At 34.3% G+C, this 27,084-nt stretch overlaps 1 protein-coding gene across 3 annotated transcripts in view; it reads right to left on the reverse strand.

The window, feature by feature from the left end:
- Positions 1-1,064: 1,064 nt before the first annotated feature.
- Positions 1,065-27,084, reverse strand: part of LOC145663122 (uncharacterized) — a 38,831-nt gene continuing 12,811 nt past the window's right edge. For all 3 annotated transcript variants that reach the window (XM_081729408.1, XM_081729407.1, XM_081729409.1), the window contains exons 2-3: positions 9,635-10,756; positions 1,065-7,692 (exon numbers count right to left, since the gene is read on the reverse strand). In XM_081729408.1, the coding sequence (XP_081585534.1) occupies positions 5,718-7,692; positions 9,635-10,641 (2,982 nt within the window). In that variant the 5' untranslated portion in view covers positions 10,642-10,756 and the 3' untranslated portion in view covers positions 1,065-5,717. The remainder of the gene's footprint in view (positions 7,693-9,634; positions 10,757-27,084) is intronic.

Genomic DNA, 27,084 nt, shown 5'->3' on the forward strand with positions numbered 1-27,084 from the left:
GATTCAGATCGATCAAGGAATAAGTTTACATAGAGAAGGCCATGATAAAACGCTATGGTGGGTAGCGCGACACCATCAACACTTGCGGATGATCAAAGATCACTTACTAAGTGGCTACATCCACAATAACGTGCAATGTATATTCTGAATTTCTGAACCATCCTGATGCTATGTACACTGTTAATAGTTATGGGGGCCATAGAAACCTATTTGATTTTTTTTTTTTTTTTTTTTTTTAATACTGTACGAAAAGAAGCGGCAGGAGTGTTGTGTGACCGTAGGGTACCAATACGCCTTAAAGGAACAGTTTACAAAACAATATAGTGAGACGTGTCTTATTATACGGAACGGAATGTTGAACGACGAAGAAGAAAGAACAGAAGTTGCATGTTGCGCAGATGTGTGGAGTGACGTGGAAGGACAAAATTAAGTGATTCGGAGGACAGTAAAGGTGAGACTAGTAGTAGAAAAACTGGAAGAAAGTAGACTAGTAGACTGAGATGGTTTGGCCATGTAAGAAGACCTTTGAAGTACATAGCTTACCATGTAGATGCTATAGAAGTGAGTGGGAAACGTATTCGAGGCCGGCCATAGACGAAACGAAAGAATGTGTTAAGAACGATATGATGCAATGTGGTGTCACAGCAAATATAACACAAGATAGGAACAGGTAGAGGACAGCGATCTCGATCCCAGCCAACTGGGAAAAAGGCTTAGAAGAAGAAGAAGACGATCAATTGCTTGCTATGTTGTTTATAAATATCCATTTTAGCTCATACTATGCGGGACGTGGAGCTACAGTTTTAATATAGGATACCTGTCACATATATTCCTATTGGAAATTGGGCTAGTAAAAGCGAAAATGAAATATTTAGTAGCAAGAAAGCTGTAGAAAAACAGGTGTTACTGAGATTATTCTCTAATTGTATTAGTTTATATCTCCTTGAATTCTTACCCTCCAAGATTGTTCCTCACCTTCCGCCATGATGTGTAAAAAGGGTATCTTTCGCCATTTAAAAAAAAAAAAAAAAAAAAAAAAAAAAAAAAAAAAAAATCGAGTGATGTCCAAAAAGTTGTGTACTCCCTACCTATGAATAAGTTTTCACTCAGATAATAATGTTAAAGATAACTATAACAACCGTTATCTGCACTTGTAAGTCCAAGCTGGCATCTTGGTCATGCTTTACATGTAACTATAAACAAAATAAAAATAATTTAAAACAACACAAAATATTGTTTCTCATTGTATTATATAGTTTTTTTAAATACAAATTTCATTATTACTAGCATTTGTATTATTACCTAATATATTATTGTTATATAGTAAAATCTGCTAAATTAACCACCGCTTAACTTGGTCATACATCTATGGAATCACAATGATATAGCCATGTATTAAATAGAATATGCTAAACTGACCGCACATCTCTAAAACCATACTGATATTGTCATTTGTTCAGAAAAATCTGCTAAATTGGCCACACATCTGTAAAACTTCACTGATATAATCATCTGTTAAGTTAAATCTGCTATATTAGCCACCACTTAACTTGGCCATACATAAGAGACTTGCACGGGTCAAAGTCCAATTCAGCCCGAACATACCTAGGTCCAGTCCAGTCCAGTCCAGCCCAGCCCAGCCCAGCCCGGCCCGGCCCGGCCCGGCCCGGCCCGATAAGCAAGCTGTCGCGAAGCAACACGAACTGCAAATATTGCATTATTTGTAATACCTTTGACTCCACCCGCATACACACAGACTTCAACGTTCGGCCTTACTCTAATTATCGTTTAACGAAAATCAATAATAATTAAAGAACTGCAATTAATCGGCACGACCTGAAGACAAAGCAATGTCGGCCAGCCCAAAGCAATAGCGGAGCTGGCGTACCCAACTCCGGCCCGTGCAGGTCTCTACCATATATACATCTGTGTAACGACGCTGACATAGCCATGTGTTACTATTACTTTACAAGTTCGTTGTACATGGAAGTAGGATTTCCTTTATGAAAATAAAGGTGGTCAACTTAAGTAGGTTTTACTATATGGATATATGTTCAACAAATTATGTAATAGAAGTACTATGCACTATTTACGCTTGTCAGTTTTTCTTCCTTGTAAAGTCTATGAAAGATTACAAATTCATATTTGTAAATTAAGAAATACAACAGGATTCATTTCAGGTTTCTGTCTGTTATCTTTTGATTTTGAATTCACATCGTTAATACACATAATTAAGGAGTAACGTTGTACACAAAACAACTAAAGTGTAAATCAACTCCACATTATACGGTCATCAAGAAAAGAGAAAAACAGGTTCTATATAGGGATCACATACGAAAAATGCTTTTCTATCAATACCTTTTGTACAAATAGCTCAACTTGATGCAAATTTTGGTTACATAATTTATACACAAATAATTATGTCCGTAAGTAAAAGAAAAAGAAGAAAACTCAAGTTAGTTAATTCATTCTGGAGTTTCTCACACGAAAGAAACTTACGGGACGAGAATACATTTTTTTGTCCGCGACTGTACCTAGTTTAACTGTTCAGTGTTAAAGAGGCGTTACAAGAAGCATTAGGAATAGATTTTTCTCTCTCATTATTTTTACTATTACTATTTCAATCACCGGTGCACAGAAACGGTTCTCAAATTATTTTAATCATATTTCATACCGAACTTAGTATTTTTACAATGGCGTATTTATCTTACAGTCAGTAAATCATCTTTCGGGTGGACGTAAGCAAAACTGAAAATTTGTTTCAACGTTTACAGATATTCTACATTTAGCCTAAGAAACATCTGCGTTGCCTCTAGAAAGAACTTCTTAATATTATTTTATACATTTAACACTGATTGTGTACTGTACATGGTCTGCACTAGGTTGTACATTTTTCTTGATTTCCTCCTTGACTGCCGCAAGTTTAACGACCAGTTTCCAATATTGTGATATAAAAATCTTACAATTTGATTATTAATGTATTTAAAAGGTATAAATTCTATTTAAATGATCTACGTAAACAAATCATTTATAATACGTAAAAAGCTAACACGATGCTTTACAGAGATTCGACTTAACTTGATTATAATCAGCTTATGTTTTTTAAGATTTCCTAGTAATCAATCAAAATTTCAATTAACCAATATCCAAGAATGATATCAAAATCACATGTTGGATACTTGGAAAAGTTATTGAGAAACTCTGAAAGATTGAATGGTACAAGCAGACATCTTGCAACTATTGGGGTTACGAGTTTAGCTACTAAATTTACAAAAGTGACAATAAATTCCTAATAGATTGTAGTTTACTATTTATAGATAATGGGCATGTCTAATTAATCAGCAAATAGGTTACGAAAATCATACACATAGTATTCATTCACCTAGACAACAGATGATTTTTTTTTTTTTTTCGAAAGTCACAAAGTTAATTTAAATAATATTCTAAGTTTACCACCTCATTTTGTCGTCAATGACTTGCAAGGTTACCGTAAAACATGATGAATGTTTTAATATGCGTTTCAAAATATGAATCAGCTGTAGAAAGAATTTGCACCAAACTATTAGTTTGTTATATGTTGCACAGACAAAAACTATTACACGGAAATTGTACACTATGTCCATATGCTACTACTATTACATGATTAAGAATGGATTACGAACCACCAATCAGTGTTTACATATAACAGCTAATTCAGTTTGTGACTAGCAAATTATGTTATACACATACATTAGTTTCAGAATTTCAAGTTTAAAAAAAAATCTCTTGAAACTTTGAAACACAATTTGTATGAAGTAAAGCTATCATAAGATTAAAGCTAATAATTGATTAATATTTACACTATACAGCACTAAATTATCAGACATGCTACGAGCATTTCTACATAGGCAATGTATATATATATATATATATATATCTATATTCACAGATTTTAATATATAATTTATTCAATATAATATATTTAAGTATATAATAAAATTTTCTTTAAACTATTGTACATACTTTGTATATAAGCACTCATCTGACCATTCTTTATAGAATTACTCGTGATTCAGACGCTTCCCTTATTAGGAAACATGAAACTCATATTTATAAAACATCTTCATTAACATTTCAATTCTGCAAAGAATTAGTATTTTTATTTATTCACATTTATTATAGAATTCTGAATATAAATTCCACATTCTCTTTCATAGTCTTAAAAATAGTCATCAAAATCGTACATTGAACCATACTTACAACAACACGAAAGACGTATTTTTCACAGAGTACACAATTTTTTTTTTCAATATGTATATATTTTCAAAATTACTGCCATCAATGTACACGACATAGGTAATATACACATCATCATGTGTAATTAACGAATGCATAATGAGTAATATAATATCACCACTATTATAGTCATTTATAATGACTACATTGGCAAGAGATGTACGTTTTGGTAATTGGTGAATATTCAACTTACTCCTTAATCAGTCAATCTGTGAATCTATTGCACTACGTGTAATTCTGTTGAAAATGATCATCCTTAAGCTGTATGAAACATCCTATTAGGAACAAATCATATCAATATTATTACTATTATTGTTTTTACGATATTTATACGATTTCTTTTCGAAAACTATTTACATATCTTCGCTTTAGACTAAGATCATATATATATAACATTCGAGTTTTGTAATATCTTTGATTTCGTTCGTTTCAAAATTATTTATATTCACACCAAAAAAAGAAAGAAATAATCATAAAACAAAACACCAGTTTATACCTTTCGAACTTACTTTTTCATTCTCTCTCTCTTTACGTACAAATATTAAAATAGTAGAAACATTTTCCGTGCTTTTGTCAGATATCTTTCTCTCTAATACTGGTATCATAGCACCTAAAAATTCATTTGCTAACATTTTCTAACCATCTTCTAGTAATCCAATGTACAATGCCCGCTACTTACGGTCCTCAATACATAAAACATGATTTGAGATCACTTTAGTTCCATTTTCTGCACTTCTTACATTTTTTGTGACACATTATGCTCCCGTTTCTCACAGGACATGCGTCGCGATTTCCTTATACGATATGAAATGTATGGTGGATGTAATATATACGGTAATGCTACAAAACCAACTTGTACGAACAAATTTACAGGTTCCAAAGAGTTCTCGCTTAAAACGTGAAAAATGGCAAATATGGGGTATATATAACAGTTTTTTTTCCTTTTCTTTTTTGTACATTCATATAACTGGGCAACCCTTTTATGCTGTGACAACACAGATAAGTTATACCATCAATAGTAAGGATTTAACACTGCAATCAACATATGTAAAACTACCTGTCTTAGAAATATCATTCATTTAGTGTTCAGATTTTTTGTTTCTTTTTTGGCAGTTATACTTCTGAACTTTAATACACATCGTAAGACTGTAAAATCAAAACACTTATTTTCTGTTCATATGTAACATATATATCTGTGTATATACACCAATACTGTTCTTACTGTCGAATCTACAATATGCCATTCTTTTGAGTAGTACTATGGAGGTTGCATCTTCCAAGTAAATTCGACAGCTGAGTATGAATTATTCAGCTGTTACTAGAAGTAAAACAAAATCCTTACACTTAAATCTCAAGAAAATTTTGATTGTTTATTTTCTTACATTTTAAGCCGAACCACCTTGTTTTCTTAGATCGACAAAAATGCGAACTTAAACGGCTTTTTAATTATTATTCTGAGTTAAATCTATTGGGTGTTCCTCCTGGACATAATCTTGTGGCCCATCAAAATCTTCTCTTACTATTTCGAAATACACAGCATCTTCTTCTTTGATAAACGGCATATTCGGATTACCAAACGACGGCAGGTCCTTGGAACTGTCAACCTCTGAAGGTTTCGAGCATTCAAAAGATGAAGACGGATTCGAAATATCTGCACTTGAGTTATCAGAATTTAAGTTGCTGCTAGCAATAGACGAAGCAGAAGCAGTTGACTGTAATTGGCTACCAAGAACAGAAGGATTGCGGGCAGCAGCATTTTTGAGGAGTTCGTCTATGTTGAAGTCGGTTCTCTTGTGGACTATTTTAATGTGCTTCTCGAGACGATATTTACGCGAGAACGCTCTTGAACATTCCGGACAAATGAACGGTTTTTCGCCCGTATGAGTTAAAATATGCATTTTCAACGAAGTATTCTGACTGAACTTCTTCTCACAGAACGTACATGCGTAAGGTTTCTCGCCTGTGTGAAGTCGCTTATGAGCTGCAAGATGGCTACTACTTCCGAACCCCTTTTCACAAAACGGACAAACATACGGCCTCTCATTCGTGTGGGTGCGAATATGCTTAGTGAGGGAATTTTGATGTGAAAATTTTTTGGGACAAACATTACATGCGTAATTTTTCTCTGTGGAATGCGTTCTCATATGAGCAACCAGATTTCGCTTAGTGGAGAAATTTTTCTCACATAAGCTGCACAAGAATGGTCTAGCATCACTGTGCGTCTGCATATGTAACTTGAGGGTGGAACTATGGGAAAATGTCCGGGAACATAAATCACAAAGATACGGCTTCTCTCCAGTATGTACTCTGGCATGAGATAACATTGCATGCTTTGTGTAGAAAGACATCTCACACCACTGACATTTGTACTCTTTAATGCCAGAGTGGATTCGAATATGTTGCCTCAGACACTCTTTACGAGTAAATGTTTTTTGGCACCATTTACACACAAACGGTTTAATGCCTAAATGGGAGCGCATATGAGTTCTTAGTTCGTATTCGTACAAGAAAGTCTTCTCACACTGTGAGCACGCCACTGGCTTTCCATTCAAGTGTACCATCACATGCTTCTTCAGCTGACTAGCCATAAAGAACGCTTTCCCGCACTGTTGGCACTGGAACGCCTTCTCCTTCGTATGAACAAAAGTATGACGATTAAGTTTACTCTTTGAGTAAAATGCTTTTTCACACAACTGACACTGGTACGGTTTGATACCAGTATGTACAGCAAAATGCCGTGTCATGTCGTGCTTTTGAACAAAGGCTTTACCACAAGCTGGGCATACAAACTGACACGCATCGGTATGTGTCATGATATGTTTGGATAGGTAGTCCTTGTGCATAAACGACTTACCGCAATGATTGCATGAAAACTGCCTTTCTCCTACGTGCGTTCTCATGTGCTTCGTTAACGAACTCTTATGGTAGAACGCCAAACCACATTCTTGGCACGCAAAAGGTCTCTCTCCTGTATGGATTCTAATGTGGACCACCAAATGACCAGATTGAGAGAACGCTTTCTGACAATATTTACACTTGTACGGCTTCTCGCCACTGTGCACCCGCTGGTGTTTCTTAAAAGAGCTTTTGTCTGCAAATGTCTTCTCACAAATTGTACATGCATATGGCCGAACTCCTGTATGAATACGCATATGCACGTCCAGATCACATTTCTTGGAGAAACTCTTGGCGCAAAATTTACACAATACACGTGTTCTACACTTCTGGCAAGGAAGGATTTCGCCTTCCTCACGCAGTTTCTTACATTCCAAACAACCTCTTGCCGACAATGATGACGGGAATGGCTCATCCGATGATGGATCAAGTTTATTTAATTCTAATGGAGTGCCTTTGTCCCCTATGATGTACGATCCTGCTTCACTATCTCTGTTAAATAACTGTGGCATATTTGCTAACCTACAAAGAGTCAGTGAACGAAACTTTTACTAATATTACATACACAGAATAAGTATATAAATTTAAATAAAGATCAATGAGAAAAGAATAATAACAAGTTGCATTATAGTCACAGGAATTAAAGAACAATGTTATTTATAGAGCTTGGTAAATAACCCTGTACCCTTGTTGTTAAATTAATCTAATTAAAGTTCTGACAATTTCTTCTGTGTGCCTCTGTATGTATACATTTCATGATATATATCTTTTTCCTCGAGGTTGGAACGGATGCGTACATGGGGGGGAAAGGGTTTACGAAAAATGTACCCATGAATTCCTCAAATGTACTAAAGATGTAAAAACAGTGAAACAGTCTTCAAAACTTTTCAAACAATCTTATTTATCTTCGTGATTACGGCTGCAGATTTTCAGATGAAATATTAAACAAATTACACTTACGCGGATCAAAATGAGTTTTAAAAATTAGATATCAACACGTTACAGTAGTAAAAAAAAAAAAGTTTGGAATGCTAAGCGAAGATCACACAAAAAGCATATTTTAATTACATAATGTACACCTAAACATTAAAAGAATAATACATACATTAATAAATTTTATGTCTATTGTTCCAGGTTGAACTTCTTCAGTATGTAAATTCTTAAAAGCTTTTCCCACAAACTAAGCACACAGTCCTTCGTATTCAACTAAGCGACATCTTGGAACAGTTTAGGAGATACAATGTTGCCACATTCAATTTTAGATTTTCATGTTAAAAAAAAATAGTAACTTTTGCGTAATTAATTTTTGTAAAAAAAACTGATTAATGTAAAATGAAAGAGAATTAAATGCTCATTATAGAATATACTTATTAGTGAATCTTTAATTTTATTTATAAATAATACTTGTAATGTTTGGTAAACACTATTTAAAAAGTTTTCATTCACAAAATAATTTTTAGATTGGCTAAAATTCCTTCGTGTTTATGGGTTATTTAAGGCAACCTGTTTATATATATATATATATATATATATATATATATGTAAGGTGTTTGAAAACAACACCAACAACGTTTGGGAGGTGATTCCTGACACCAAGATAAGACAAAAAGTATAGATCAACATGGGTCCAGAAATTTGTCATTTCGGAGATATAAGCTGCCGAAAACATTAATAAATATAATTAAAAAAAAAATAAAAATTAAAGGTCTATAGCTCCAAAACTATGGGACCTATCAAAGTCGGGTCAAGACTTTAGTTAGGCACTAATATGTGTGCTATCCAAAAATACATGTTTCAGAATCCTAAGGTACTCACACGACAATTTTTATACAGGGAGCTTAGCTACGGGCACATAATTTGGAGCACTCAGCAACTACCTCTATAAAAATTGTTGCTGCGGAAGTACCGCAGGATTCTGAAACATGAATATTTGAATAGGGCACATACTAGTTCTTAAGTGAAAAGTTGACCCGACTACGGTACGTACGATAGTATTGGAGCTGTGGACCTTTCAAGTTCATTTTTTTCATGTTTTCGGCATCCTGTAACTCCGAAAGTAAGTACTTGTGCACCCAGGTTCGTCTATACTTTTTGTCTTATCTTGATGTTAGGAATCATCTCCCAAACGTCATCGGTGTTGTTTTGAAACACCCTGTATATATATATATATATATATATATATATATTAATCTCAGAGATAAACACGCAAATAATGGAAGGGAAAGTCCTTTAAATATAGATACCAGAATTTAAAGTGAATAAAGAAAGATGAAGCAGGTTAGTAAATTAGTAAATCAGAATATAATGTACTCAAAACGTCCTATGTGTTACATTCTACAAGTAACTATGTCACGACTTGTTTATACACGGAAGTATTAGTCACCAGAACTCTGAAAACATCTTCTGTATTTACAAACACACGAAAGTAAAATAAAAATAGTATATATATTTAAAAACAACTTACCTCAAGATATTTATGGATGCATCAATAGCACTTTGGTTCTTCTCATTACCCTCCTGAAAGTTTACTTCAAACTTGAATGCAAGGTTATCGCCGTACTCCATTTCTTCAGATTCATTATACTCTTGATAATCGGCCTTCTCCTGTTTTATAAAAACATTATTTCTATCGTCGGTAATGATCGTACTGTTCACACCCACATTCAGAGGATCACTAACAGTTTTCATATTGCCACTTGTTGACGTAGTTATATTACCCGATTTCGGAACGTCTGAATCATTTTCAGGATCTGCATTATACTTTGATTCATCGTCGCTGTCTGCACTGAACTTTGAGTCGTCAACACTGTTTGGGTTTGAAACCGAATTACTGTCTTTAATCTCGAGTTCATCAACGTCACTGAGATTCGGTTTGGAATCATTTAACTTCGAGCTGTCAACACTCTCCGAGTTTGAAACTGAATTATGCTCTTTCTCTTCGATTTCATCAATATCACTAAGCTCCGGTTTTGAATCATTTAAGTTTGAATCCTCAGCATTTTGAGAACTCAGTGCAGAACCAGTGTCATTATTTTGTTTTAATGTTGAACTATTACGCACAGGTGAAACTTTTTTCTTGTTCCTTACTGATTTATTGTTTGGTTCATTCGGTTCACATGATATGAATTCCGGTTCATTATAAGCAATGAATTCTGGTTCCGCTGTCACCTTCTCTTCAGTGATTTCGCTGCTATTGTTCTCGGATTCGTCATCGGATGCGTCACTCACTACTTCAATTTTTATCGACGCCATTTCACACCCTTCTGGAAGTTTAGCTTTCGATATGGAATCTGATGAATTATTCACTGGTAACCTTGGATTATTCGGAGCTAACCTCCTGCAGTTCGGTTCTGTGTCTTCCACTTCGCTCAGTGGCTCCTCTTTGATTCTCACTGAAACAAACTGCATGTTTGAACTGTTATCATTTTCTTCGGCAAATGATGATGGCGTCTTCTCAACTATACAATCCATTGTATTTTATTTTTGAAAAAGAATCGTTAAACACGAAAAATTCTATTCTAGATTCCTAGCGGGTCCCCAATGATTGGTCTCTTGAGATAGTGTAACATTGCATTTATATTCTTACCTACAAAGAAAAAAAATACGATTATATAGTCATATGTTATACAGTGTGAGGTTTAATTCGCTCGAGGTCGAGAACGCGGCATATTATCAGCATGTGCAGAGAAAGCAACCCGGTTACGGCGGTAAAAATAACATTAGAGCTGAATATATAATATCTTAACGAAAATTAAATTAATGAATTAATAAAAATTAACATTTGTTTAACATTTATTCCATTCTATTGTTACTTAACAGTATACCTACAATCACCCACATATGTACCTGGATTCCTGACTGTTAAAATTCCATTACTTGGGGATTAGGTACTTACGTGGGTGACTGTATGACTACATTGAAATTATATTTGAAGTTATGTAATACTCATATCACAATTGGAGGAGGAGAAGGGTTAAATATGATGTATTTGCGCCAATACTTTCGGGATCATTTGTACAAGACAGGGTCCAAAGAAAGGAACTTACAACTGTCACATTTTGTACTGACATATACATATTAAAATGAAGGAAAAAACTGCAGTTTTCGTTTAAATTTCCGAAGGACCTCTGAAGGATAAGCGTGTCAGACAGAAGGAAATGTATCAACATGAAAATAAAGTGAAACATACAATCAGCTTATACTTATTCATTTAGCAGAAGAATTGTTTGGAATCAGAAATGTGACTGTTGGAACGCTATGCTTGGATTGGCAGCGGAAGTGACGACATTACTTGAGTCATCCACTGTAAACTGGAGTGGTAGCTAACAATCATATCATTTGTTGAGATGCTTATGTGTCGCACTTTCGGCCTCCAGCGAAAAAAAAGGCATTTATATTAAAGTGAGGACTTAAAATAGGCTAATCCAGATGTTTAGATGTAAGTACAGTATATATATATATATATATATATATATATCTTACATAATTCTACAGATATACAGGTTGCAAAAGGAAAAATGAATTGAAATCTTTGAGTTTTACGTCCCACGATTATGCCGTTTAGGCTAAAGGAGACGGTGATGAGAGATGAGTGAAATGGTGGAATGAAGATAGTTGGAAGAAACGGGAGAACCCCGAGAAAACCCACGCACACGCTGTTTGTCCACCATAAAGTTCACTTGGAGTGGGCTGAGATTGAATCCGGGACCCCAAACACCAGAGGTGAACGCTCTACCACTGAGCCACCGCGACCCGGCTGCAAAAGGATGAAGGAAGAAACACTGAGATATGAATAAATTCATTGCCATAAGTGAAGAAAGAAAGAAAAATGTAACCAACTATTTCAGTAACATCAAAAGTATTCCGCAGTTGTGACAGGTCACTTGTCGCAAATTCCTAAGTTTGTGAATATTATGTTTCTTTCTTTCCCTTTTCTTTACGTACGTGTTACTCCCTTTAACAGTTTCTTCTCCCTGATAGCGGCGAAGTTAAAGAAACGGAAAAATATTTTATGTACACGTGATGTTTGTATGTTTCTTTTCCTACGTAGGAAATTGAACGGCGTGATACTGTTTCATGAGTGAAGTGTCAATAGATTCATTCGAATCTCAGAAGACCACTAGATTTATATATGACGTCACAAAAATGACGCATGGTGAACGCTACTTTACTTAAAACTCAAATTCCAACGTAAATTTAAAAAACTTCATAAAAATAAATTAACGGTATAGATGGATTTGTTATGATCTCTGAAGTGACACAAGACATATACCAGGAAGTAATATGCAATTTGGCGAACGCAAGTATTCAATGTGGTGAAACATTTTGTGTAAGGTATCAAATGAAAGGAGTCGGTGACAGGATTCCATATATACAGGGTGGGCGGGAATCAACTTAACACCCTATTGAAAACTTTATAACTCTTTAAATCTTTTATCAATTTTAAAGAAAGAAAAATTTCTTCCTCCATGCAATGGTAGTATTTATTATATGATATAGCATTAATGTCATTGTAGACATCAGTGGCGAAGCGTGACGCAATATTTAACGTGCATCGGCGAAATATAGCAGTCCGTGGAGAAAGTATAGAGATGAGAGTGTGAAAGGATCTCGTGCCTCAGTAGATGCCAAAATTAAAAGGACACAGGTTCTGTAGCAAATATTAGGAGACGCGGTTGCCAGAACCAAGACGCAGGGAAATATACAAGGGATTCAGAAAATATTCACGCAAAACCATCACAAATCACAAGATCACGAAAGTGGTTTAACCCAAAACCCAATTCGAGTCTTTTTGAAGGAAGAGTTGAATTTTCGTTCTTGAAAACCACATTACTGCCATAAATTATTGGCGGAAGACTGTGATTGTAAGTTGGAGAATGAAGAGAAGATGCTTACTTGGTATGACATTTTCTTCTAGAAAGTAGTAAGCTATCTTCCAATTAGGGTTGTGAAAAATCCAGAGTTTATCCTTTTAAAACTCAGCTCAATGGGTTTTATTGGATGAGATTGGGTTTTATTGAGAAAAAAAAAAAAAAGTTTTATTAAATTTTATACTTAAATGTAAAGCAGTATTCCTACTTAAATACCATTTTAACATTCATGTTTTATTGTACACATGGAACTATGAAATCTCCTTGTCACCAAAAGGAATCCGTGAAGCTCCATCCGAGTTTCGTGGGACGCACTTTGCTTCACTGACAATTCCTTAGATTTCGATTCTTAGAAATAAGGAAGTAAACAATTATTTAGAGTAATAAAGAGGGGTGTAATTCTATATAATATACAACAGCTCTGTTATTACATAAAAAATTCAAAATTTAAATCTCTGGGACTGGAAATTCCTTTAGTTTTTCTCAAAACCCGTCAGGCCTTGGGATAGTATCTCAGAATCAGGAGCGCGAGCGAGCGAGCGAGAGAGAGATAGATAGATAGATAGATAGATAGAGAGAGAGAGAGAGAGAGAGAGAAATAAAAAGAATTATTAAAGTGACATTTTCTTTATAAAATGTTGAAAAGTTGGAAACTTTTTTACTTCTTTAATCTCACTTCCAATTGTTAAACGTTTTCTTACAATAGATTTCACGATTAGAGAACCTTTGTAACACAGATACCTGTATCATACGTCACATACTCCACCAGATACGGAATGAAAATACGGGAGTTTTCCATTTTTTTAAAAAATGCAACTCTTTTTCGTTTTTGTGTGTATAATTATTGAAGTGTAGTGTTCAGATCTCTAGTAATTTTCTTTTTTGCTAATATTATTATTATTTTGTTTTTACAATAGGAAAGAAGAAAGTATGATCCTGGAAAAAATCGATATTTCAGCAGATTTACACGTTTCATGCCCCTTACAGGCCAAAAAGCTGTTCTCCCATTCGTTCCGATGTAAAGATTCAGTCACCTAGAGGCCATACTGTTGAACGTATCGAAAAAAAAAAAAAAAAAATCTCTAGGTGAGTTTTCCGAATTTTCTTCCTACCTAAAAAAGTAACAGTTTACTGAAAAGTGAAAATAAAAAAAATTGCGGTTTTCTTGAAAACAGTTCTAACGATTTTATTCATATTTCATAAATCAATGTTTCATTAATAACCCTATAATATGGCATAGGTCGATTTTGTAGAAAATATCTTCAAGAGGAGTTTACTTTTGAGGATGTTTTTCTTAAAACGATCTTTTCAGGAGCGACCCACGCGATTTTCTTCATATTTCGTAAGTAAATGTTTCATTAATAACCTTATAATATGGCATAACCCACATATCTTGAAAGAATCCACAAGGGGATAAAGTTTTGAGACAGTCCTTTTCTGCTCAAGTATAAATGGTCTACGACAATTTGATAGGAAATTTGAAGACACAACATGGCGCCTTTCTTGCGTTCGATTTAAAGAATTCTGGAATATTTGTTTATAGTATTCGCTGTCTGCGACAGTGCTGCCTCTTACGGAGAAGGGACTTAAATTCCGTCGATTGGCTTCCAACCAATCAGGTTTAAAGGGGATGTTGGTAACGACGTTTTTGTCAGGATTAGAGGCTTAGATGGCCGAGATGTGGACTAGTAATCAAAAATTTCCTTTTCTATTCCAGATGTTGTTGAATTTCACATGGGGATATAGTTGGTGATATGAAGCAACGGCATGTGATTATTGCTGAGGTGGCGGGAAATAACTAAAAGTTTCGTGGAGCAGTAGTAGATTCGTGAACTCAAGTAGAATGATTACCTGTTATCTTTCTAGAACTCAGTTTCTTCATTAGACTAATTGGCAATTCGTAACCCTTCAAAATCCCTTGAAATTGTAGAAGAAAGGAAAATATTTAGGTTAAATTGGTCCAGCCTGCTGCACCATAGTATGTAAGTATGATATTTTGTATTGAGTGTTATATGCTTTAATTCTAAATGTTGTTTATTTACAACATGGTGCGTTAATTTCGTCTCTCTAATCAGACCTATGGATTGTTAAGTCCCAAGGAACCCCCCCTCCCGCTGTCATATCAACATCGTTAATATAAAGTATAAAGATGTTTACGTTTGAGCACTTCTTCACAATAATTAAGATGCAAGTTCATTTTTTTTCTACATGCTTTTCACAGTCTACTTGAGTCTATATACCGGTAGTTGTTTTGGTTGCTATTGTTTTATGGTTCTGTTTCGGAGTTGGCCCTTCTAGTTAGAAAGTTGCTTATTCGCTTGAAATTTGTAATAACGTTCAAGGAACTGGAAAGTAGAAAAATTATACTTTTACTTTAACTTTTGACATAAAATATGATTTTATATGATTTTTTTTGAAGGGGTTGGAGGAGGGGGGGGGGCATTTAGCTCGTTTATTGTGACCTCATTTCTACTGACAGTAGAAAGGGCCAATCCTGTTGCAATGATGTGAACAGACTTTAGGGGAGATCGCTGAAACTCAACTCAAATGTAAAAGAGACTATGTAGATTCTATATTTGAAAAGCAAATTGTCTTAAAATGGATGGAACATAGTTTAAAAAATAATAATAAAATAACAATAAAAAAAGAGCACGAAACTTTAACATTAATGTCAATGGAAAATCAATAAAAAAAAAAAAAAAATAAATTCATCCACTTATCTCAAAAAGCAAAAGAGGGAGATGGCTGAAATTCAGCTTAAATATATCTAGGTAGAAGAAAATATGTAGATTCTATATTCCAAAAGCAAATTGTTCTAAAATTAATGAAACATAGTTAAAAAATAATCACAAAACATGAACATTCAAGTCAATGGAAAATCTATGAAAAAAATGAATTCGTCCACATATCTCAAAAAGTATAATAAGGAGATGGCTCATTGAAAGCTTATTGCAGACATAATGACGAGCTCAAAAACGATGTAAGGTAAATATGGATAGAACATTGTCAAAAGTAAAGTTCTTTGAGTAAAATCAATAATAAAGTATACTCATCTGCTTCGAATTACCCAGGGCGCCCCACGTGGAGGTTATGTGCTTGAAATATCTCACATCTGGAATCTCTAGACTTGATTTAGCAAGCAACCTGACTTTCTGACCTGATCACGTGACACAGTCTGGGTCTTATGACAAACCGGATAGGATCTTATGTTGTCGAAACAATTTATTAAGTATCAGCTGCCAATAGTATCCCAAAGTGAATGGCATGAGTACTTTCCCCTTTTGGAGGCAGTAACTTTGGGAGATTTTGCAGCTATTATTGTGTTTGGGCGTTAATGGAGAATAGTATAGTACGCGACAAAACATAACCAATTTTTTCCTCGAAGGTCAAGATCTAAGGGTTTACTTGTCCCTACCATAAATCCTTCATTGTAACTAGATTCCGGCGTTGCCGCTCCAACTCAGGTAGAACTGTATAATGCTCTCAGTATGGCTAACCTCATTACGGTTATCACAGTAACCCGAGCCCGTGCAGACCTCTAAACACATTACCCCACAGAAATGAGTGCCATAAGTCCAGGCTTCTAAAGGCTGTTGCGCCAGGAATTTAGTTATCATTATTATTATTGCTAATAATAATATGTAATATTAGCAATAGGTTTAATAAAGATTCTGCCTGTTTATCTGCTCTGCTTGTAAGCAGGGTGGAAAAAAATCATGATTTTTTTAAAAAAAATCATTTTTGTTGATTTTTTTGATTTAAATCGATTTTTTTGATTTAAATCAAATCTTTTTCTTCGTATAATACAAGTCGCGAACTGAAGAAAAAACATTAGTAATTAGTATTAAATGTTAATTATGTCATTTACGTGAAAGTATTGGGTTTAAATTTTGAATTAATTCCCAATCATTAACCTATTTCAATCCCAAACAATGTTTCTTAAGCATTAAGGAAAAAGTACAGCAATGTATATCAACATGACACTTTTCTTTTCACGAAAGTTACTGATATTTGGCAGGGGCATATTTTTAAACAATTGGAACTAGCTAGCGGCACGAAATCCATATAAAGTACATAAATTTCGCATAAAATTAACTAACTCACTCTATGACCTATGGAACCCGGAGGTTCAGTGCCATGTTCACAAAAGCTCTCCACTGACTTCTATCCTTGGTCAACTGGATCCAGTTTTTACTTTGTATTCCTATTTCTGCGAGATGCAACTTAATATTGTCCTCCCATCTGCGCCTAGGCTTCCTAATGGTCGTTTTCGGATTGGACTTCCAGTTAAAACTTTGAAAGCGTTCCTACTTTCTTCCATTCTCGCTACATGTCCTGCCCACCTGGGCCTCCAAGATTTGATGACCCTAACAATGTTTGGTAAATGGTATAAATTATGCAGTTCCTCATCATGAAGTTTTCGCCATTCCTCATTTCCGTTCCTTTTGGTTCCGAATATTCGTTTCAGGATTTTATTCTCAATTACTTTGTCTGCGTTCTTCCCTCAGCGTAAGCGACCATGTTTCACAACCATACAGCACAACAGGCATAATTATTGTTTTATATATTTTAAAGCTTCAAATTCCTCGACACAATTCGCGACGATAAGAGATTTTGAACTGAATCATAACACGAATTCCCTGTAGGAATTCCAAAATAAAAAAATCAAGATGATCAGTTCCAGAAGAAGAAACACTTATGATTGTTAAAAATATGCTTTATGTGACGTGAAAAACAGTTCAAATGCGAGTTGTCCGTGCATTTAAGACATCTATACATAGCAGGCACGTTTTTATACTGTTGGCTATTTTATTTCCTCTGACAATTTTTCCTGCACAGGCACGGCAAATTTTTTGCGATCACATCGCAGATCGCGGCATGTTCTGCAATGGGGTCAAGTATCCACTTTATCAAAAGTATTATTCGATATTTTAACGCATCCAAAATTTGTCGTATTACGATCCCGAGGAACTTCTTTGTGTTTAGTACATAAATTTCGCCCAAAATTTTAAAATCTAATTTTTTTTCTTGTTTCGGAGAGGGGATCGGACCCCTCTAAATACGCCCCTATTATCTGGAAACAAACAAATAGACGTGTACACAAAAGAGTTTTCATCTTAAATGTCCATGGTGATTTCCCCGTTGGAATAGAAATTTTAAAACCTTGTGTTACAAAGAGAAGAAAGCAGGGTTCACCCGTAACCCGTTCAAACGGGATTTTCCCTGATCGTTCCCTACATGTTACTAGTTTTCATACTGTGCTTACATACATTTGAGTCTCATTGTATTATGATTATTATCTTCTGTAATCGAAATAACAGAAGAGAAACGGGATTTTACTTACTTTCACTTTAAATTAATTCATTTCGGAATTTGATTTAAATCAACGATTTTTATTAAAAAAAATCAAGTGATTTAAATCTTGATTAAAATCGTGATTTAAATCAGACTGATTTAAATCAATCCACCCTGCTTGTAAGTATATTATTTCTAACTTTAAGATATAGTTATACAGGTCAATATATAATTCATCAGTTTCTTTCTAATGTGATTCGTCATCTGTATAAAAACTGGACAAACTACAAATTAGGATACTATACACAGGAAATTAATAATGATAGCTTTATTACTCAGACATTAACCTGCATACATTAATGCATATGAGGATTTAGGTACTTAATAGAATGCTTTTTTATCATTTTTTTTAAAAAAAAAGAAAAAAGTTTTAAATTGTCATTATACAGATGGCCTGTCGAATAATATTAATATTAATATTAATAATAATAATAATAATAATAATAATAATAATAATAATAATAATGTTTTCCCAGGACAATGAACAAAGTTATCGTGTCTTGCAAAATATTTTTGATAGAGACAAAGATCACGTTGTCATCGAGATAGATCAATCGTCCTCAGAAAGTGAGGAAAACGAAAACGAGGACATGTTTTGAACTCTTGGAATGTTAAGTTCCAATTGTTTATTTTATCTATTTATGTGAGAATTTTCAAAATAATGTTCAATCAGGTCTGATATAGTGCTTTATGTGAGATTGATTCTAAGTTGCATGAAGGACATAAACAAATAATAATAATAATAATAATAATAATAATAATAATAATAATAATAATAATAATAACAACAACATTTATAAAAGACTAACATTAGTGCATCACGCTAACTCCTAATAGTAAGTCACGTTGATGCTCATTGCAATAATATAATGCAATAATTTAGATTTGAGCATTTATATTTATATATCCGCAAGTTCGTTGGTCGGCTAACTTACAAAAAAGTGAATGAAAACAATAAGAGCTCGTAAGTATTGACTTTAACCTATAATTAGTGCTTCAACTTTTCGGGTGAATTGTACCCACCCGATACTCATTGCGTTTGGTTTACTCGATCCTTAGACCTGATAAACCCGTTTGACCCGTGTTTGGTCTGTTTGGACCGTTTGACCCGATAGACTCGTTATGAGTTCGTACATGATAATTAGAACAATTTGTTATGATGATAAAGTGAAACAACACATCATTTATAATAATGACAGACTAAGCTTGTTTTCATAAAAACGGGATTATCAGGTCATCCCTCTTCATACGATTCAATCGGGCAAACCCGATTCATACGGAATACAATATCTGTCCAACGTGCGGTCCAGCATCTATTCTATTTTCCGAGCATTACCGAAAATGCACAGTATCCCAAAACGGCTCGGACGTAAAAACTATCATATTATTATTGTTATTATTATTATTATTAAATCCTTTTCTAATTTGTTTATTTTTATTACGTTCAATATATTTAAGTTCTTAATAATACATCTTGTTTAATTTAATAGATACTGAATTGAGGTTATGTTGTAATTTTATTTTATAATTTAGTTTGTATCAAACTTATGTGTTAAACTTTTACTTCTTTTTTTTTTTTTTTTTTTTTGTATTTGGTCGTGATGACTTGATATATTTTTAATTTCTTTTGTTTTGTTTCTATTTTTCTCGTAATATTTTACTGTATATATGACCATTTTGGCCTCGGCTGTGGTCTTTATTATCATCAATAAATAAATAATAAATTATTATTATTATATTAATAGGAGAGAAAATTACTTGTTGAATGTCTTCTACGTATTTTATCCCTATTTTAAATGGTTATTCTGGTTTTATGTATCTGCTTATTGGTTTGCAACACTCAGAAAGAATAGTTCGAGACTTCATTGTTTACCCTGGTGACAGGGAGAGCGGCTAAGCTTTTGTAATACCGGCAACATCCAACTGGTTGACAAACCGCACGTGGCCGCTAACAACCACATGACAGGTTTTACTGCTGATAAGAAAACTTGGTTTAGCTTTGAAAACCACTATAAAATAATTATTTTGTTCAGCCATGGGTCAAATGTCTGAAAAAGTCTGGAGAGTGCATATAGAGAAACTGAGACGTGTAGCACCTTTAATAGACAGGTTTGCCCGCTCGGGAATTTACGGTGTTTCAAGTTTTCTTCGGATAGCCAGCTCAGGCTTTGCCTCTGTCGCTGTCACTCTCGTTGGAAGTTCAGCCATTCATTAAGATGAGTGAATTGTGGGTCTGAAGTTGTTACTGACATTATTGAAAATGTATAGTACTGTAACCTAAAGCATGTATAACATTTAATCGTCAGCAGGCTTAAGTAACTCTATCTACCCCTCTTTAGTGAACGAAATTGTTAAAACTCTGTAACCTCTTTCAAAAGTGTTTAGTGAATTCCTAGCTTGGCCAAGCTTCTGGAGCCCTTCAGTAAATTCTTATGTTATAAATTTAGTGAAAAGGAAACAACTACAAACAAAAACGAACCAGTCTTTGATAAAAATTACCTTGAAAAAGTTTTTGTTTGGCTGAATAATTCAAAACTTACATTTCGAAACTACGTATCTAATAACAGCAACCTATTATTAAAATTACACCCTCTGTGAAGATTGCACACCAAATTTTGTTCAGTTTTAAAATACTGTTATACGATTTGTGTTAAAGCTACATTATTCGAGATAAAGGTACAAAGACTCTAAAGTGTCTTCAAATTAAAAAAAAAGGCACATTAAAAAAAAAAAAAATCACATCCTCATACCTAAAGGAGGATTCTCTTGTTGTGGTAATTATTTAATGACCTAATAATAAGGTTCAATTTAATTCATTCGTTAGTGTAACTATCATTAAATATTTAATATAAATACGAAGTTGTGTTTTCAGTTAACGATTTCAAGTAATATAAACTACACTGGCAAATTTTGATTGAGCGAAGACGAGTCTTTTGTATTTTTTGTATTGTATTGTATTGTATTAAAAGAAGCACCGCGGGGTGAATCAAATAGGCAAAAGATCCTAAAGATCAATACACAAGTAATTAAGACCATGAACATGATTAAGAAAATGTTAAATAGTGTTTTAGCAAGTTTAATTTCAACATCGTTTGCAAAAGTGATGGATATTTCTTTATTTTCTGTCATTACTGATTTAACAGAATGTTTCAAAATTATCGTATCGTTAGACAGTTTTTATTGTGTAGTTAAATTATGTTACTTATATAAGCTTTTTTTTTTCTTAATGGTGTATATATGAAAGAAACTCATAAAGTGCACAAAAGAGGGAAACATTAATGCAAATGATAATTGAACACGGAAATATGCCGTTAAATGAATAAAAAGTGTCCATTATGAATAAAAAGTGTCCATTAGGGTAAAAGGTTTTACTGACTGTTTTATGAGTTATTGTGAGGTGATACCCTATAGTTATTAACATGTAAATGTACTCTAAAAGCATTTTTTTTTTTTAATAGCTAAGACGCCAAAGCGAAGCGAAATATAGCTGGAAACTGGTCAACTAAATAAAAGTGCCAAGCTAGCCTATTAGAGACTATCTTTACTTCAACTTTATCTAAATACTAGCACACATTCACACACAAACTGTACAGAGGGCACCCTTTTATTATTAATTTCCATATCTGAAGTCCACCCCAGAGCTCTACAGTTCCACAACGCAAAAGAAGGTAAGTTTCATATTCAAGTTGAAACACGTATAACACTCAGTTTTAACTTGGCACTGGTGGCTCTTGAGGGAAGTCACAACGGTAATATACTAACTAACTTAATATACTAATTCTTATATACAGATATCGGAAGCTGCATGAAGCTTTCTAGGTCTTCGCCATAAGCTAAAGGAAGAAAGCTTATCTAATATACTAATTCTTCTTTACAGCTTTCGGAAGTTATATTGAGCTTTCTTCCCTTAGGTCTTAACCACAAGATAAGGGAAGAGAGCTTACCTGATATACTAATTTTTGTATACAGCTTTAGGAAGCTTTATTGCCTCAGGTGTTCGCCACAAGCTAAGAGAAGAAAGCTTATCTAATATAATAATCTAGTATGAAACTTTAGGAAGCTTGATGAAGATTTATTGCTTTAAGTGTTCGCCACAAACTAAGGGAAGAAAGCTTACATAATGTACTATTTCTTCTATACAGCTTTAGGAAGATGTACGAGCTTTCTTCCCTTAGGTCTTCACCACAAGCTAAGGGAAGAAAGCTTACCTACTATACTAATTCTTGTGTTCAGCTTTAGGAAGCTGTAGAAAGTTTTCTTCCCTTAGGTCTTCACTACAGGCTAAGGGAAGGAAGCTTACCTAATGTAATAATTCTTGTATACAGCTTTAGGAAGCTGAAGGAGTTTTCATCCCTTAGGTCTTCGCCACAAGCTAAGGGAAGAAAGCTTATCTAATATACTAATTCTCTTTTCAGCTTTCGGAAGCTATATGGAGTTTTCCTCCCTTACGTCTTCACCACAAGCTAAGGTAAGAGAGCAAACCTAATATACTAATTTTTGTACGCAGCTTTAGAAAGCTGTATAAAGCTTTATTGACTTAGGTGTTGGGCACAATATAAGAGGAGAAAGCTTACCTAATGTAGTATTTCTTGTATACAGCTTTAGAAAGCTGTATGAAGCTTTCTCTTCCCTTAGGCCTACACCACAATCCAAGGGATGAAAGCTTAACTAATATACTAATTCTCGTATACAGCTTCAGGGAGCTGTAGAAGCTTCACCACAAGCTAATGAACAAAGCTTGCCTAATAGTAATTTTTGTATGCAGCTTTAGGTAGCTGTATGAAGCTTTATTGCCTTAGGTGTTCGCCACAATATAAGGGGAGAAAGCTTACCTACTTGTGTATTGATCTTGTCACTACAGTATTCTTTAGCCTACACGGTATAACCGTGGTATGTAAAACTGAAAGATTTAATTTCTTTGCAATAACTTCTTAATGAATAAAAGTGATTTGGCTAATTTGGTTAAAAGGAACATTATATTGGAGAACCGTAAGGCAACTCACAATTATTCAAATAATCGGAACTAGAAGATTCGATACACTGGAAAGAATCCTTGTTTTTCTTGATAAATATAGACTAATTTGTTAAAATAACTATTTGAATGTTTTATTATGCCGGACACGATTTATTGTAACGTGAACGCATAATAGCACTATCTAAAGCCAACACTGCGTCAACGTCCTTATCGAAACAATGCAAAATTCATGATACTTTCCGCCAACCTATCTCTAACAGTTTTGAAAAATCAAATTGGTAAACCACAAACCTTGGTATCAATCAAATTGGTAAACCACAAACCTTGGTATCATTCTACTCTATTAGAAGATAATCTCTCGAACTGGAGATTAATTGCTTCCTGTTAAGAACCCTTTACAAAAGTTGAAATTAAGACCATATGAACCTTAGATTTTATATGTTTTATACAAGATGATAACGCGGACCGTTGTTTAGAATTCTATGAATTCTTACTTTAGAAAAGCAATTCTATGGACTTTTGAAGCATTATTTATGTTCACCGGCCAGATAAACCGGGACAATTATGTTTACTGTTATAATTAGGATCCGTACGAATAAAACACAAGAATTATACACTCCTGGTATGGATGGGTGGAGTAACATTTGGAAAAATGAAATGAAATCTTTGAGTTTTACGTCCCACGGATATGGCGGTTAGGCTAAAGGAGACGGTGATAATGAGAAATGAATGAATGGTGGAATGAAGAAAGTGGGAGGAAACGGGAGAACCCCGAGAAAACCCACGCACACGGTGTTTGTCCACCACAAAGTTCACTTGGCGGAGGCTGGGATCGAACCCGGGACCCCAAGCACCAGAGGTGAACGCTCTACCACTGAGCCACCGCGGCCCCAAGTAACATTTGGAGTAAAGGTATCATAAGACTATTCTATTCTGGAGAAACCGTAATCAACAATACATATCTTTAGATGTTACAAAAGCTGCTTCTTTCAGAACTCGAAAACAGTATTCGTTTTGTTGGTATGAATTTCATATAACAACAGGATAAAGCACCCGCTTACTTTAGTTTCCATGTGATAAATCTATTGGGTCAGAATTTTTGACCCAACACCATGTGATTTTTCGCTTTGAGGTATCGTGTAAGATGTTTTTGTTCAGATTCAGGTAAATCTGGGATTCAACTACGTGCATTATGTATCCAGAAAAAAAAAATCTTCATTTTGAACAAATGCTAATAAATAAATTCGCACAACGTAAGGTAAGGTACTTCATTTCGTCTTTCTCGTGTTTTGAAAGCAACTTTTACCCTACCCTTATACAGATGGTCATCAAAACAATAGGAACATTAGAGTTTAAAACACGTCAGATATCAGAGTTAGCAACGGTGAGGTGGCGATCACAGTGCCAAGTTCGGGGATGTGTTAGGACAAACTTTATACTACGTGAGCAGCAATAGAACGGCAGTGTGTAGTGAACTGAGCAGTTAATGATGGTGTAAAATCACATGCCGGCACACAGAAGTAGAGAAACAAAAAACCCGGTTATTTTTGGGACATAGGTTTTTTTTTTTTTTTGTTCATAGAAAACCGATTTCCTTGTTTTTGATTTTCTGTAATGAATACTACAATTAAGATAGTCTGTTTACAACATTCAGTACTTGTGAGTCCTATGTTGAAGTCTGGGGCTATCTTGATTGGTTTTTAAATTGACACTGCAGTTTTGCCAGCAAGGTACGTTATGCAACCACCATATCCCAAATATCGTTTAGGCTGCCTAACCATTTTATCAAGTACCTGGATATTACACATCTTGCATTATACGTTTTACTAATTGCCTAAATACAATATGGCAGACAAAAAACTACAAACAGATATATCATCTTTTTTGTATAAAATCTTGCTCACATCTCCTTCTTTGTTTGGAAAACAATTTATCCCAAGCTTCAGAGAGTTTACTTTACAAAATTAAAGCAATAAACGGCAATTTTGGATAATGGTTTAGTTTAACATCATTATTCACAGAATTTCTTCGTTCTTTACTCTTATATGATGTTAAAATTTTTGAAATAACAAATTTGTGGATAGTGTTTCAAGCTTTCTTTCCCTCGAAATAAACAGCGTCATTAAATCCTTTTATAGTTATATGAAGTTTTAATTTATTTATAAATTTTAAATGATAGTATTGTTTCACAAAATTTACCACATTTTCACAACGACAGTACTCACTAACATTGCTAAACTTTTTAGTAAAACTTTCTTTTATTGGAAGTCAATATAATAGCTCTATCAAGAATTCGTTGGAACTAGAGTGCATCCACTGATTTGTACTTTTTCTGTCCTATTGATTGACCGAATTGTTTTCACGATTTTTTTTCAGAACGCAGTAATTAAATGTTTTCTTCTTATAATGGAAAAATGAAGGTAGAACGTTGTTATTTCTCTAAAGAAATTCAAAATTTCCACGGCAGAAAAAAACTTTTTTCTTGTTTTCTTAAAAAATAAAAATAAAAAAATAAACCGAAGCATTCTCCCCTCCTCCTAGCATCTGCATCCCTAATCACAAGAAAGTGTCACTGGCAAAGAAAGACAGAAAGTGCGTGAATTTAAAGGGATCGAAACTACCGGGACGGTGGAAAGTATGTATTATTTTCACGGCGAGATTTAGGTTTTGAAAAGCTACAATAGTCTCTATATATAAGACAGAAAGCCCTGAGTGACTGATAAATACCCAGGGCAAACCGCTAGAAACTTTCAATTCGGACAGTACATACGATCTGTGATGAAAGGTACCATAGGGAAGGGCTTATTGAAAGGGGAGGAAATAAGAGAATATCATATTAAAATGTCTATATCTCGGCTAATGTTAGAAACATGAAATTCTGTTTTTGTACTTCTCATTTAAAATAATTAAAGATCTGTTTCAGCGTTTGTTTAATATTTCCTTTATAAGAAAGGAAAAAGGCGTGGGAGTTGCAATTGTTGTGAGAAGATGGCCATATCTTGAAATCTCTTAAAGTAAAGAAATATGTTAAGGAGATGAAATTTGTATTTAAGCTCCTTATTCAATACAACGGAGATATGTCACAGCGTTTCCAGAAATTTCAATTTTAACGGGAGAAGGGAATGAGAACAATTTCTAATTGTTCCTCAATATATAACAATGACTTCCAGGATGTCTGAATCTTTATCACGGGAAAGCGAATGAATCATTTGAAATGAACTTTCAAGTACAGTTAGCATTTGGGTTGACATAAGTTTTTATCATCTTACTTTGATTGAAGGGGGTGGGGTGGAGGAGGAAGTGATACACTTTTTGCAAGGAACTATGTCATTAACGTATTCTTTCCGTGCAAAGAACGGGTAAGTCACCTAGTATTGAATTTAGCTAAGTTTCTGGCATTTCTTTGGTGGAGTTGCAGGGTCTGAGACGTTACAAGTATCTCATAGTAAAGGTGTGGAGAGTGGCTTCAGTAAATGATTTTAGGGTGGCTCGAAAAAGTATCTTCGTTTTCAAGTGATGTAGTGGGTGTAGTAAATTCATTATTCCTATAGGGAATGAAGTATCGGATATGGAAGTTCATAGTAGAGGACGTTTTGTCCTCGGTTGGGTCCTATGCACAACTAAATTACTTGCTGATAAAATTGGGGTATCCCCGGTTATAGAATGTTATAGACGAGCTAGCAAGCGGTCTCTGGCAGCTCACAGTGGTGTTGC

The sequence above is a fragment of the Thermobia domestica genome, chromosome 10 (assembly GCF_964235325.1).
Source record: "Thermobia domestica chromosome 10, izTheDome1.hap1.1, whole genome shotgun sequence".
Lineage (NCBI taxonomy): Eukaryota > Metazoa > Arthropoda > Insecta > Zygentoma > Lepismatidae > Thermobia > Thermobia domestica.